The sequence below is a fragment of the Leucopleurus acutus genome (genome assembly GCF_964270905.1).
Source record: "Leucopleurus acutus genome assembly, chromosome: 19".
Classification (NCBI taxonomy): domain Eukaryota; kingdom Metazoa; phylum Chordata; class Mammalia; order Artiodactyla; family Delphinidae; genus Leucopleurus; species Leucopleurus acutus.
This window is the reverse complement of record NC_139161.1, coordinates 14,073,751-14,089,385: the sequence shown is the minus strand read 5'-3', so window position 1 is coordinate 14,089,385 and position 15,635 is coordinate 14,073,751. Positions and strand designations below refer to the sequence as shown.

The following is a 15,635-nucleotide window of genomic DNA, read 5'->3' as shown; positions in this document are numbered from 1 at the left end:
TTTACTGAATTCATTTATTTGTTCTAATAGTTCTAATTCTTTGGTGGCATCTTTAGGATTTTCTATATATATAGTATGTCATCTGCAAACAGTGACAGTTTTACTTTTTTCTTTCCAATTTGGATTCCTTTTTTTCTTCTTCTTGTCTGATTGCTATGGCTAGGACTACCAACACTATTTTCAATAAAGTGGCAAGAGTGAGCATCCTTGTCTTGTTCCTGATCTTAGAGGAAATGCTTTCAGCTTTTCATTACTGAGTATAATGTTAGCCATGGGCTTGTTATATATGGTCTTTATTATGTTGAGGTATGTTCCCTCTATACCCACGTTGACAGTTTTTACCGTAAATTGATGTTGAATTTTGTCCAAATCTTTTTCTGCATCTATTGAGATGATCATATAATTGTTATGCAATTTGTTAATGTGGTGTATCACGTTGATTTGCGGATATTGAAACATCCTTCTATCTCTGGGACAAATCTCACTTGATCATGGTGTGTGATCCTTTCAATATGTTGTTGAATTTGGTTTGCTAATATTTTGTTGAAGCTTTTTGCATCTATGTTCATCAGTTATATTGGCCTGTAATTTTTTTTTGTGTGTGTGGTACGTGGGCCTCTCACTGTTGTGGCCTCTCCCATTGTGGAGCACAGCCTCCAGATGTGCAGGCTCAGCGGCCATGGCTCACGGGCCTAGCCACTCCACGGCTTGTGGGATCTTCCCAGACCGGGGCACGAACCCGCGTCCCCTGCATCGGCAGGCAGACTCTCAACCACTGCGCCACCAGGGAAGCCCTGGCCTGTAATTTTCTTTTTCTCTGGTGTCTTTGTCTGGTTTTGATATCAGGGTGATACTGGCCTCATAGAATGAGTCTGAAAGTGTTCCTTCCTCTTCAACATTTTGTAGAATTCACCTGTGAAGCCATCTGGTCTGGGACTTTTGTTTGTTGGGAGTTTTTTGATTACTGATGCAATTTCATATTGAATGGTAATTGGTCTCTTCATATTTTCTATTTCTTCCTGATTGAGTCTTAGGAGAGTGTACATTTTAGGAATTTATCCATTTCTTCTAGGTTTTCTATTTTATTGGTGTATAATTGTTTGTAGTAATCTCTTAAAGCCCTTTGTATTTCTGTGGTGTCAGTTTTAACTTCTTTCATTTCTGATTTTATTTATTTGAGCTCTCTATTTTCTTGATGAACCTAGCTAAAGGTGTATCAATTTTGTTTGGCTTTTCATAGAACCAGTTCTTAGTTTCATCAATCTTTTCTATTGTTTTCTTTTAGTCTCTATTTCACTTATTCCTACTCTGATCTTTATTATTTCTTTCCTTGTACTAACTTTTCTTCTTTTTCTATTTCCTTTAGGTGTAAAGTTAGGTTGTTTATTTATGATTTTTCTTGTTTCCTGAGCTAGGATTGTATTGCAATAAACTTCTCTCTTAGAACTGCTTTTGCTGGGTCCCTTAGATTTTGGATGGTTGTGCTTCCATTTTCATTTGTCTCCAGGTATATTTTTAATTTCCTCTTTAATTTCTTCAGTGACTCATTGGTTGGTTAGGAGCATATTGTTTATCCTCCATGTGTTTGTGTTTTTTGCAGTGTTTTTATTGTAGGTGATTTCTAGTCTCATACTGTTGTGATCAGAAAGGATGCTTGATATGATTTCAATCCTCTTAAATTTATTGCATCTCATACTTTTAAAAAACATGTCTCCTCTTCCTACAAAAAGCGCAGGGTCTTACAAAAGTGGAATTAATATTCTTGAGTACTGGCCAGGACTAAATGGAAGTCAGCTGGGTAATATACTATCACAGATATTACAAAGCTTTTTACAGCCTATTCTTTTCAGCGAAGGAAAGAAAAGGTGTCTCTGGCCATCTCAAGCATAATCTGATAGGCAAAGGATGTTATTTGCAGACCCAAGAAAATAAATCAGAAGGGTTCCTGCCTTAGAGAAGCAGATGCTATGGACTCCTTGCTGAGTCTATGGTTTTCCTTTAATAGACAACAGTTTAGGCCATTGGAGCAGGTCATTATTTCAGAACTCTGGGGAATTCCCCTCCTGTGGCTAAAGTAGTTTAATTTAATGATTCTGCACCAATTTATATAGGAAAAGCTATGAAAGATAATGCACCCAGAGTCTATGGAAATACACCCGTGGAAGATGCAATATATACAAATATCTGTAAAAATCAAGCAGGTAAGAGAACTTTGTTGGTGATTCTGGTTGGTTTGGGGTTTTTGTCTTTAAAAAATTTTTAAGGTCGTACAGACACATGTGTAAAAAATTGCAGAAGCAGAGTATAGTGTCTCCCTCCCATCCCGACACCCTATCCCACTTTCCAGAGGCATTAACCAATTTTAAAATCCTTCCACAGATATTTTATGTGTATGTTAGCATCTAAATAAATGGTAGCAATGGTAGCATGTCATAGATATGTCATTCTACACCTTGATTTTTTCACTTAACAACGTATCTTGGAGATTTTTTTCTATCAGTTCAGAATGATCCACACTATGTTCCAATCTCTTTGATGATCACCTCTTAAGGCTGGCATCATTTGCTGCTTTATAGTAAACAGACCCAGGACCTTGGCCAACAATGAGAACAATTCCAGCCAACGCTGACTGAGGGCCGGTCATGTGCCAGGCACAGTGCTAAGCAATTTACCTGCACTGTCTGGTACAAACGCCACTAACTCCCAATTTATATCATTCCCACTGTACAGATGAGAAATCTGTGCCAGGCTTAGAACCAAGGCAATGTGTTTCCAAAGCCTGAGATGGTAAATACTCTCTGCAAAGTCCAGAGGTGACATGACATTGTGAGGGTAGCTGGCAAGCCACTGCCCTCAAGTGATCAGAGATTTGGATTATAGGCCCAATAACTCTGTTTCTTGTCTTTTACCCAGGGACTGAATACTCTCAGGAGATACATTATGCCACCCCCATGTTCCAGGAGGTGGCACCGAGAGACCAGGGTGAGCCACAGTTTGGGATAAGGGATGCTATCGAAATGGGAGAGTAGTCTCTGTGAGGTCACCATACTCCTAGGCTTTAGGAACCCAAGGATGGGATGAATGGGGGCAACATGCATACCCTAGGAAACCAATAGCAATCAGTACCATGGCTCCTAACAAATTTCATCAGGAGATGGGTAGATGGGGAGGAGAGAAGGATGTGGAGGGGAGGATATCATATAAAAAATCCAGAGAGAAGGATGCAGGTGCACTTCTAAAAACTTTTCAAGAATACATCATTTAATATAGTCCAGGAAAAAAAAATACAGTTAATACTTGGTTCTGTCAGGCCACCCAGCTATTAAAATAGAATTTTTTAAGAGCTTCTATGGATATATATCCTAAGTTTACTGAATTACTTTCTCTTTTATATTATAGAAACCTGTAATGATTGTAAAACTGGATATGTCTATTCTGAACTCATCTTCTGAGATTTAAAGATAGAAACTACATCTCAGGGTAAGATGCTTTTTATAAAGCTGATTTCCATAACGAAAAAGCAAACCTGATTGACACTTAAAAAGGTTTCACCTGGTTACCTAAAGTGAATCACTGTTTTTCATGTTTAAACACTATCCTTTGGCCCTTTCAGGTACATCCAATCCTATCATCAGACAACAGGTTTGTCAGATAGGATCCTGACTAGTGACAGTTTTTAAATACTTTTGCTATTTTTAGGCATGGACCATTTCCCCCATGACCACACCATTTAATAAAGAATAATTGTTCAACCACTATGCTCTTCATAAGTGCATCCTGGAAGCGCTACAACGATCATCTACCCATCCCTATGCCCATTAAAAGTTCAGAAGCAGACACACAGAGCAAAAGCCATGTCTAAATTCTAAAACAAAAACTGGTGACCTTGAAAAGGTGTCTGAAGAAAATGGCACCTGCAGTCACCATTGGAGGAAGGCAAGATTACTCAACAAGTACACATTTATTATCCATTGCCATTAAAATTTGCTCTCAGCTTCTGGAAGCCTGTAAAATTATTTATATTGATTTCCATGGACTTTCTCAGTCATCAAGATTTAGGTCATGTCAAAGGCATGCCTTTATATGCTGCATTTCCCATCAGCTCTCTGTCAAGAGAACAGCGCAGAGTTGACTTGGGGGAGAAGAGAGAAGTAGATTAGTTTCCCAGGACTGATGTAACAAATTACCACAAACTGGTGGCTTAAAACAACAGAAATGTATTTTCTTACAGTTCCAGAGGTCAGAAATCCAAAGTCAAGGTGCCAGCAGGGCTGCGCTCCCTCCAAAGGCTCTGGGGCAGAAGTCTCACTTGCTGCTTCCAGTTTCTGGTGGCTCCTGGTGTTTCGTGGCTTGTGGCAGCACCTCTCCAATCTCTGCCTCATCTTCACGTGGCCTTCTCTCACTCTGCCTTTCTCTTATAAAGACACTGGTCAGCAGATTTAGGTCAATCCAGGTTGACCTCATCTTGAGATCCTTAACTTATTAATTACAGCTGTAAAGACACTTTTTCCAAATAAGGTGATATTCACAGGTTCCAGGAGTTAGGACTTGTCTTTTTGGGGAGCCAACATTCAGCCCACTTCAGGGAACAAAATTATTTCTGGTTTGAATCTCTTATCCTAGGAGTTATAAGTTAAGTCCAGTAAAGCCAAGAGGCATTTCTTGGGTTCCAGACAAACAAAATAACTTGACCAAAATTGTTCTGCTCTGTTCTTTTTCTCTGTTCCCAACAATGGACCTTTGACTAGCAAAATCATAGCTATTAGACACTAAATCTGTGGAACACCTACAAGGCCAGTATTATTAACTTGCTTTTACAGGTAAGAAAATTTAGGCTTAAATGGGATAATTTCTCAGGGTCATCCCTAGCTTGGTACGTGGTTGAACTGGGACTTAAATCCCAGCAAAGAACAGCAGCAGCACTGGCTGTGGGAATGCATCTTCACGGTGGGAAAGGATATTGTGCACACAGGTCCAGATGAATTTGAGGATTTTGTTGCCTAAAGCAGCATTCATGAACATAATTTCCCCCCTTTCTCTGTTGATACTGTTATTTGGAAGAAATCGGTATATCACAGAGGCTAAGAGTGTGAGGGCTGTGGAGTCAGAGTGAGCTGAATCCAGGTTCAGTCCTGTGCTAACTGTGTGACTCTGAGTAAGTTACATAAACTCCCTGGGCTTCAGTTTCCTCATTTGAGAGGGTGGGGGAGAGGAGGGGGAGAGAGAGAAATAATACCTACATCATGGAGCTGCTGTGAGAATTAACTCAGGTAATGGATGTAAAAGGTTTGGAACAGGGCTTGGCACAAAGTAAGAACTAAAACAATGACTAGCTATTCATAGTATGATTGATCATGCTTAGCTTGAGTCATACTAATCGGCTGCTCCCCTTAGAAATCATTAAGTCTTTGAGGTTATAAACTTAGTGACTTGGCCACCGTTGCTTCTTCATGTCTCAATCATGAAGCAGAGCCTGAGGCAAGGACTTGGTACAGGTTGTTTATATGAGGGCCCAGGGAGAGTGAAATAGAGAAGGAAAGGGGTGGGGAGGGGCTAGCAAATTAATGAGCATACCAGTAACTGGATTTGATCCTATTAAGACCTTATTTTTTTATGTATGTATGTATGCAGGCTGCACTGGGTCTTAGTTGCTTCTTCATTGTGGCATGCATGCAGGATCTAGTTCCCCAACCAGGGATCGAACTCAGGCCCCCTGCATTGGGAGTGTGGAGTCTTACCCACTGGACCACCAGGGAAGTCCCCTATGAAGACCTTTTGAGGTCTTGAAGTCCAGAATGCCCCTGGGTTTCACAGCATGCCCTGAATTGACAGCCTCTCATTTTCTCTTGCAAAGCTTCTAAAGCAGTTAGTAGAAGCCAACCAACTCCACAATCCATATAATTACTATTGCCTCATGCCTTTCAAGTGCTAGAACTATTGCATAACCTAGTGCTTCATTATCTACCTCTGCTCCCTTCCCCACTGCAGGGGAAAGTCTTAGAAATTGTGAAGCTATGGCATGTAAGGATTATCTCCACTCCCCTTACCACCGGCAACAGAGTCCTTATTGCCATTCATCCTGGGAGGAATTCCGTTTCCCAGGGCTACTTTCTAGGGCCTTCTGATAGTCTTATCCTGAGCTAGCCTGGAAAGCAGAGCCTGAGAAAAGGCCTTGTGTGGAACAGAAGGGACACTAGGGAACAGGTGTGAGGGACTGGAGGAAAAGCCAGAACAAGGTATAAGGTTGAGCTGGGCATTGCTGTGGGCAACTGGCGCTTGACCCCACTGGAACCATCTGCAGAGTGAAAAAATGTCTCTCAGAATTGTCCACTTGAGGACTGATAGTGAGAAGCATTTACCCATCAGCTTCCATCCCCCACTAAGGGCTGCCCAGGAGGTGATGCATCTCCCACTTCTAGGCTGTGCATGTGGGCATTCCAAGTGCACTTCCATTGGCGTCTCACCCAGGGCACTGGAAAGCCCCAGGGCAGAAAAGGAGTGATATGTATTGTATAGTTAAAGCAAGAAAGCTGTCAGCACAAAGTGGGTGAGGCCTCAGATGCAGCTGGAATCAGAGGTGGGGCCCAGAGGATGTGACTGGTGGTTGCTCTGCCATCTCTCAACATTTCCTTTGTAACAACTATAATAACGACAATAATAATAACTGCCATGGGCAGTTAAGTGTCAAGTGTACTTATCCTCACAACTCCCTCCTCACCCAACTCTGAATTTCTGTGGCTTCCGCCTGTACCTACCCACTGAGCAGATGTTGAGCCCCACCCGCGTGGCTTTTGCATGAATTGTTTAGGAGGGGAAGAAGAAAAGGAAGAGGAAGAGGATCTATTGAGTTTTCATTTCAATAGTTACACTTTTTTCATGTCTAGAAGTTTCCCTTTGGTTCTTTTTTTAAATTTATTTATATATTTATTTTTGGCTGCGTTGGGTCTTTGTTGCTGGGCGCGGGCTTTCTCTAGTTGTGGTGAGCGGGGGCTACTCTTCGTTGTGGTGCGTGGGCTTCTCATTGCAGTGGCTTCTCTTGTTGCAGAGCAAGGGCTCTAGGCCCCTGGGCTTCAGTAGTTGTGGCTTGCAGGCTCTAGAGCGCAGGCTCAGTAGTTGTGGGGCATGGCCTTAGTTGCTCCGCAGCATGTGGGATCTTCCCGGACCAGGGCTCGAACCTGTGTCCCCTGCATTGGCAGGTGGATTCTTAACCACTGTGCCGCCAGGGAAGTCCAGCCATGTCCTTTATGGTTAATGTTTTTTTGTGGATGTGTGCCCAGATGAATATTTTTTCAACTTGAGGTCATACAAGCATTACCGTATACTACTATCTACTAAAGGCTCTTTTAGTTTACTTTCATATTTCAGTTGATATCCGCCTGGAATTGTTTCTGTGATGTGAAATTGCCATCATACTTGTTTCCACTCCCCCGCATGGACATACCCCGTTGTTCCAGCACTGTCTACTGAAAAGACTGTCCTTTCCCCACTAAACTGCACTGTCACCTTTGTCACAAATCAAATGCCCATATACATGTGGGTTTCTTTCTGCACTCTAGATTCTGTTTCATTGCTCTGCTTATCTCTCCATATCAATGTCATACTCAGCTTTCAAATGCATCTTGATAACTGCAAGAACAATTTTCCCACTTTGTTCTTTTTAAGAATGTCTTAGCTATTCTTGACCTTTTGCATTCTGTATAAATTTTAGACTCAGCTTATTATTTTCTTAAAGAAAAAATGAACATAATAGGGATTGATTGATATTGCATTGAATTTGTAGATCAATTTGGGGAGAATTAACATTTTTACAGTATTGAGTTCTCCAAACTACAAATATCTCACCATTTGTTTATGTCTTCTTCAATTCTCTCAATAGCATTTTATCATTTTCTGCATAAACAGCTTGCACATCTTTTGTTAGATTTAGTCCTAAGTACTTGATATTCTGATGCTATGGTAAATTGGTTTTTGTTGTTGTTGTTTGTTTTTGTTTTTTTGGGTGAAGTAGAAAAGAATAGCTTTATTGCTTTGCCAGGCAAAGGGGGCCACAGCAGGCTCATGCCCTCAAACCTGTGTGTCCCAACCTGGAGGGGGAAGTGAAGAGTTTTACAGTAATGGTTCAAAGAGGAGGGCATGATCAGGTGGTGGACATGCTTCTAATTGGTTGATGGGGAGGTAAGTGGGAGTTAGTTAGCATCATCAGCCTTCTGGTTCAAACCAGTCTGGGGTCTACGTGCTTGTGGGCAGCATAGAGTTAACTTCTCCCACCTGGTGGGGGTTTCCGTATGATTTTAGATGCTATCCATTCCAAGGTATTCTCTCAACCAGGTGTTAGTGCCCAAAAAGTTCTCGCAAAGAAATGGCACAGAAGACATCCCAGTGGTGCTGACGATGAGCGGGAGTTGGTCTAGCTATAAGTTGGGAATAAAGGGTCAGCACCTGGTTTCAGGACTTAATGAAGCTCAGGTTCTTGATGTCTCATCACAGAAAGAATTTAGTGAGAGACAAAGTGATAGGTAAAAAGTAGACTTATTTATAGAGAAACACATTCCACAGACAGAGTGTGGGCCATCTCAGAAGGCGAGAGTGGCCTTGGGAGACACACTCCACAGACAGTGTGGGCCATCTCAGAAGGTGAGAAAGGCCGGTAAATTGTATTTTTATTTCATGTTGTGGATATATAGAAACACAATCACTTTTTTTGGTTGACTTTATATCCAGCAACCTTGCTAAATTCTCTTTTTGATTTTAACAATTTATCTGTAGGTTTTTCTTACAATCTGGAGATCAGAAAACTACTGCTGCTGTTACCGCTGCTGCCTCTGCCACAACTGCCTCACCCAGAAACTGGAGCCCAATGGAGTGTGGAGTTATGCCACTGGAGACAGTTGCTTTTCAGTGGAAACCATCACCTCCCTTCTACTTTCCAGGTCCCATGTATATGCATCTAATTGGTAGAAGATATTCACAGCCATGCCCTGGCAGCAAAGGAACTGTAATTTTTCAGGTTTCAGACCCCACCAAATAGAAGAAGGGTTATGATGTGGCTTAAGAGAACCAATCAAAATAGCTACCACACTAGCCAAAATATCATTCAAGGCTGAGGGGGAAATAAAGACATTTTAAGACAAAGACTGAGAAGGAGGTTTCCCAATCACATTCACACTGAAAGAACTACACAGTGTACTCGATGAAGGAGGAAACTGAATACAGACAAAGGGTGTAGGATTCAAGAAGCATATGAGTAAATGTGTGTGTGTGTGTCTGTGTGTGTGTGTGTCTGTGTGTGTGTGTCACTGGGAGGCACAGAGTGAGAGAAAGAGGTCTATGAGGTCTGAAAACATTATAAAGTTACCATGATTTTGAAAGTGTGGTATGGGTATATGGCTGGAGAAGTAGAAATATGTAAATGTAACAGGACAGAAAGTCCAGATATAGATCTAAATACATATAGGAGTTTAGCATATGAAAAATATGGCATTTTAAGTCAATGGGGAAAAGATGCAATATTCAATACACTTTAAAAACTTGAGAACCATATTTAATAAGTTAGAACTCCACTTCATTCTTTGCAACAAAATTAATTCAGCTAGCTCAAATATTAAAATACCTAAAAATGAAGCCACAGAAGTGCTAAAAGAAAACAGGAGGAATTTTATAATAATCTTTAAGAGGGAAAGGCTTTTCTATGTATGACTCACAATCCAGAAGACATAAATGATTGTTAAATTTAGTTAGATGAAGCATTTAAAAATTACATTTAAAAATCTTAAACTAAGTCAAAAGAATGGGGGGGTATTTTGAATCCATGTCTTTGATAAAGTATGAAGTTCTACAATATGTAATGAGCTCTCACAAATTAAGAAAAAAGCCAAAAATCCAATAGGAAACCAGGAAAAGGCAGTATCTGCAAGGTGACACCAGGGCAGCACAAAAACCTTGACGGGATGAAGAGCTGCAAACAGGTGTGCTCTGACCAGCTGCCCTCAAGCATTTGTCCCTTCTGCCCCTTCTGCTCCCAGAGCTGGGGGATTACAACCTAAGGAGACTGCCTTCTCTCAGTGCTGCTTCTCCTGAAGGATGTAAAGGGGAGACTTAACCAGAGGAGTGATCAACAGTGGTTCAGTGATGTCTGAAGCTCCTTCTTTCTCCCTTACTGCCCTGGAGGGACGTGGGCTAGTGCCTTGTCTTTGACCTTTATTACACACAACCAGAGACAGTAACTGAGATTTCGGGTAGTACATAAACTTATAGGTTAGGACAATTAGACACCTAAGGATTACAATGACCTCCAAGCACATCTCCTTGGCCCCTCAGACATAATGCAGGGGAAGGCACAGCTGGAGAAGGGCCAGAGCAGGACCCTCTAAAGGGCAGGGGCTCCTCTTGCCAGGTCCAGGAAGGGCATTGCTACCTCTCTTGTCCTGGCCACCATCACCTGGGCATTGTCAGAGCTCCTCTAACATTCCACTCTCCAGTGATCTTTTCAAAATAACAGTATGTCCCTTCTCTGCTCAAACTGTGCCCCCTCCTGCCCTAGTGGCTTCCAGAGTCCTTGCTGTGGCCCCCATGGCTCTAAGCAACATGGGCCCTGACCACCTCTCTGACCTCACCTTCTCCCCTTCTCCTCTCTGTTCTGGCCTGCTTTATGTTCCTTGCTCACTCTACACCATTTTCCTCTTAAGGGCCCTAGCACTTGCTACTCCCTTCTGCCTAGAATGTGCTGCCCCAGATGTTCACACAGCTGGCTCCTTCACATCATTCAGTCTCAGCTGGAAGGCCAGTCCTCAGAGGCCCCCCTGATCGCCTATGTAAAGCACACTACCCTAGGCATGATTTAGCATGCCATCCCGTCCTATTTTACAACACTATCGCTACCCAAAATTACCTGAAATTGCCCATGCACCTACTTGCTTATTGTCTGTCCCTGCCTCCCCACCCCTAGAAGGGCCTTGTCTGTTTTGTTCACCACTACATCCCCAGCACCTAGAGTTCCTGGTACTTGGATGCTCAAAAAGCCTTTGTGAATAAACAAAATGAACAGATATACAACACATATAATAACAGGCCAGTCTTTAGGAGAAGCACAACTACCCCTGGCATTTAAATCTGAGAGAAATTTCTCCCATGCTTCCTCACAGGAAGACGTGGTGTACATAGCAAACAAACACCCCCAAGAACATTCTTATGGCTAAATGAAGAATGAGTTTTATAGAACTATTTCTCATAACATCTTTCAGTACATATTGGTGTGGTGTAATACCTAAGAAGAGTATTTGATAAAACAAAATTTATTAAATGTAATTGGGCTGGAGGGAAGTTTTGTCAAAATAATACCATCCAGGTATGCAGCTCTCTGATAAATTTAACAGTGGTTACTACAGGAGTGAACATCAGAAACCACCCGTAAGTATTTTAAAATATACTTATGAGGGCCCCACTGTTAAGAGAAATAGTAAGTCTGTCTGGGATAGGGCTCAAATATATTTATTTTTAAAAGCTCCACAGGAGATTCTGATGTGTAACTCCAGTCAGACACTTCTGATCTGGATAATCCTCCATAAATATTACTTACCTCAACTGCAGTATAGACATTCCATGTAGCCAGTTAGTGCAGTCAGCTGATCTGAGACCAGGAATACAATCTTCCTGTGAGGCTGAAGCCCCTAAGAAGACAAAGTACCTAAATAAAGGTACCTGTGGCAGGACTGAGATTTTCTTCAGAAAAATAATTTTTAAAAACATTTTATTCTCAGTTATATTAAAACTAAATATTGGACCCCAAACTGCAAAAATGAAATTTAAACTTTTAAGTAGACATATGGTGGGAATACAGGCATTGCAGTACTGAGAGTTCTGCGGTTAAGGTGAGATAAAGCAAATGAGCAGTTGTGTGTCATGGCATTCTAATTTTATCACCCTCAGTATTCTTGAGAATTGGGATTCTTTTTTTTTTTTGCAGTACGCGGGCCTCTCACTGGTGTGGCCTCTCCGGTTGCGGAGCACAGGCTCTGGACACGCAGGCCCAGCGGCCATGGCTCACAGGCCCAGCCACTTCGCGGCATGTGGGATCTTCCCTGACTGGGGCACAAACCCGCGTCCCCTGCATCGGCAGGCGGACTCTCAACCACTGCGCCACCAGGGAAGCCCCAGGGTTCTTGATGTGGGAGGAGATACAGATGTGTGATAGAAGAGGTTAAAGTAAAAACTCTTAAGTCCTAAAGGGGCATGAGGGGACTTTTGGGGGGTGATGGAAATGTTCTATATTATCATTGTGGTAGTGGTTACACATTTGTCAGAACTCATAATCTGTACATTTAAAATAGGTAAATTTACTGTATGTAAATCATATCTCAATAAAGCTAATCCACACACACACACACCAGTCCTGAATTTGAATTGCAATTATTGGTGAGTTCGTGATGGCACCCAGAGTATAGTCTCCAAACAGTTTTCCAGTAAAATGAACCAGGGCTCCTTGGAGAAACTCTAAACTATACAATCTCTATATTACATATTAGATACCAAGGAAGCTATCAAAGACTACTGAAGTTGTGCCAAAAGGACTTGAGGCCAACACGAAGAGGCTCCTACTGGCCAAAGACAGAACAATTTGTGCATGAAAAAGAGTAACTTTAAAGAGGACAAATCTAGCATTTCTCCCACCTTTCCCATACCTCTAAGCAAACAGCAGATGAGATATTTTCTTTTATATAAGTATTCTAGCTAATAAATAAAGAAGGAAGATGGAATCAGAATATCACCATTTTGCCACCTCTAATGAACTGACTGATCTAGGCACTGGTCAATGATTGCTAGCATTCATCCAAGAGAAACAGCCAGACAGTCACTGCTCCCTGATGGGAGAATACAGCCTATAAAATAATCTTGCCCCCCCCCACCCCGCCAAACTGAACTTGAAGCTGATCAAGCCTCTGGATTCAATTCCCAATCTATAGGAAATATATAGAGAGGAATAGGTTAAACTACACCAAGGGGATTCAATAAGCAAAATCCAAACAGTAGAAAACACCATAACAAACAACTCAAATGTCTTGGGGGAAAAAAAAAAAAAAAAAGAGTGTGAGCAGGTGAGAGAGAACTCAAATCTATTGTATAAGGATAAGAGAGACTAAAAGACCTACAACCAACTTTAATAAATGGGTCTTATTTGGATCCTGATCCAACAATGAGACAACTGGAAACTAAGTGGATATGATATTAAAGAGTTGGTTTTTAAAAACTTTTTATTATTAAAATCTTCAAACATACACAAAAAGAAGCAGTACATGAACTCCCATGTACCCATCACTCAAATTCAACAACTCAGCACTATCCCTATTTTCCCTCCATATTCTACCACTTTTTTTTTTTTTTTTTTTTGCGTTACGCGGGCCTCTCACTGTTGTGGCCTCTCCCGTTGCGGAGCACAGGCTCCGGACGCGCAGGCTCAGCGGCCATGGCTCACGGGCCCAGCCGCTCCGCGGCATGCGGGATCTTCCCGGACCGGGGCACGAACCCGTGTCCCCTGCGTCGGCAGGCAGACTCTCAACCACTGCGCCACCAGGGAAGCCCCTACCACTTTTAAAACTAAATTTTAAAACAAGTCTCAGATATCATATATTTTTACTCAAAAATATTTAAGTATGTGTCTCTATCAGACAATGACTTTTTAAAAAGAAAAATAAAGCCATAATATCATTATCACACCCAAGGAAATTCTCAATAATTCCTATTATCATCTACTGTTCATTTTTTTTCAGGCGTGAGAATGGTTAACTTAACAAAAGATCCTGAACTAAAATATTTACAAATGAACCGATAGCTGCGATCTGCTTCGAAATAACGTAAAAGGGCGATGTGGGGTGGATGAGGCAAGACTGGTCAAGGGTTGATGGTTGTCGGTGCTGGGTGATAGGTACATGGGGTTAATTATACTATTCTGTGTATGTTTGTGTTTGAAATTCTCCCCAAGAGCAAAAAATAAGAACCAAAAAATAAAGACCTACTAAGTAAAGTCAACTCAGATAAGCCAGCCAAGCTTTTAAGACATTTTACACAAAGTATCAGAATTTTTGTCAGGTTGGTAATGACAACATAGTTAACACAAACATAATCAGCACACAAAAGTTTAAAGATTTCTTATAAACATATCTATTAGAATCAGACATGAAATACACTAATATTAGATTATGCCATTTAACATTTATTTTAGCTTGCTTTGCAAAAGTCAATAAATGTTCTCATTATTAAAATTTTAGTTTTAGGTTAATCTTTGATATTTGACAGTGTACATAAAGACCCTTCTTTCCTGATAACAAAACCCATTTCAGAGAAGACAAGACAGTACTGCCCCAAGGGATAAATTGTGTTTGATCCAAATTAATCACGATATTCTCATTCCCTTGGACAATGACTGGCCTAGTAATGACCATGTGATTCAGTTCTGATAAATAGAATAAAATGTAAATAAGTCTTCTGACCGGGATGTTTGGGAAAGCTTTTACTTTCCTAATTAAAAACAGAAGAGCCTTGGCTGGCTAGCTCTTATCTCTTTGACTTTCTTCCTAACTCGAATGTGGCTGAGAAGGCTAGAAATACATCCGCCATCTTGTGACCAAGAAGAAACAAGTATAAAGATAAAAGCCAATATACTAAAGATGGTGGAAAGACAGCCAAGCGCCTTGCTCCCTAACTACTATAGAGGAAACAATTACACCAGCTCTGGACAGTCTACCCCCTCGATTTCTTGTTATGAAAGAAACAAACTCCAATTTGCTTAAGCCAGTATAGCAGTCCTTTTGTTTCTTATAGCTGAACATATTCCTGATACCATGAAATACATCAAGAAATATAATAAAAACTGAATCAAAAAAAGCACCAAAAAAACCCACTAATAATAATCTCAGTTAAATAAGACAACCAAATTAGGAAAGGAGAATATTTATTACACAAATATTAGAATCTATACATTCTTAGCTGATGATATATATTTAGTTAAAAAGTCTTTTACTTTGGATATATGCATCGTTTCCTTCATTGTGGTGTCTCTACTTCTCAGATGTATTAATCCATTCTCCAAAGTAGCTTCAGTAATCAACACTGTGAAGAGGATACTCATTTCATCATATCTAAGAAAAAAAGGTAGTTAACCAAAACATGTGAGCACAAATATAGACTGTAAATTCACCACATTACCAGCTTTAATTACTCAGGAGCCAATGCCACCTTCAAGAGTCACAAAACTCAGGGACTTCCCTGGTAATCCAGTGGCTAAGGCTCCAAGCTCCCAATGCAGGGGGCCCAGGTTCGATCTCTGGTCAGGGAGCTAGATCCCACATGCTGCAACTAAAGTTCCTGTATACAACAACTAAATTTCTATAAAAAAAATTAAGAAAGAAAGAAAGGAAAAAAAGAGTCACAAAACTCAAAGGCAGGGCTTGAGAACTGAACCCAAAAATACTTTTTTCAAGTTTCTGAATCATTTTCAAGGTAAAATTTTCAGGAAGTTTCTGACTTATTGTAATAGCTAGGAAGTCATAAAAGAAAAGAAAATATAAGAAATAAACACTGGTACCTCAACACACCATTTGGTGTGATCTGGATGAACCTCAGAATAACGTCAGCCTTTTGGT

At 40.9% G+C, this 15,635-nt stretch overlaps 2 protein-coding genes across 3 annotated transcripts in view; one reads left to right on the top strand and one right to left on the bottom strand.

Annotated features, from left to right (window-relative positions):
- MILR1 (mast cell immunoglobulin like receptor 1) overlaps positions 1–9,057 on the top strand; it is a 26,106-nt gene extending 17,049 nt beyond the window's left edge. Inside the window, 6 exon segments of the mRNA XM_082860224.1 lie at positions 2,112–2,201; positions 2,731–2,780; positions 2,784–2,787; positions 2,914–2,982; positions 3,400–3,480; positions 8,767–9,057. Of these exon segments, the coding sequence (XP_082716350.1) occupies positions 2,112–2,201; positions 2,731–2,780; positions 2,784–2,787; positions 2,914–2,982; positions 3,400–3,452 (266 nt within the window). The 3' untranslated portion in view covers positions 3,453–3,480; positions 8,767–9,057.
- The window catches only part of POLG2 (DNA polymerase gamma 2, accessory subunit), a gene marked incomplete at its 5' end in the record, with an annotated part of 22,519 nt that continues 13,126 nt past the window's right edge, over positions 6,243–15,635 (bottom strand). Inside the window, 3 exons of one of the 2 annotated variants that reach the window (XM_082860221.1) lie at positions 6,243–6,295; positions 11,576–11,666; positions 15,014–15,131. In XM_082860221.1, the coding sequence (XP_082716347.1) occupies positions 11,577–11,666; positions 15,014–15,131 (208 nt within the window). In that variant the 3' untranslated portion in view covers positions 6,243–6,295; position 11,576. Of the gene's footprint in view, positions 6,296–11,575; positions 11,667–14,625; positions 15,132–15,635 lie in introns of those variants that run through there. The other variant, XM_082860222.1, reaches the window with a different exon arrangement.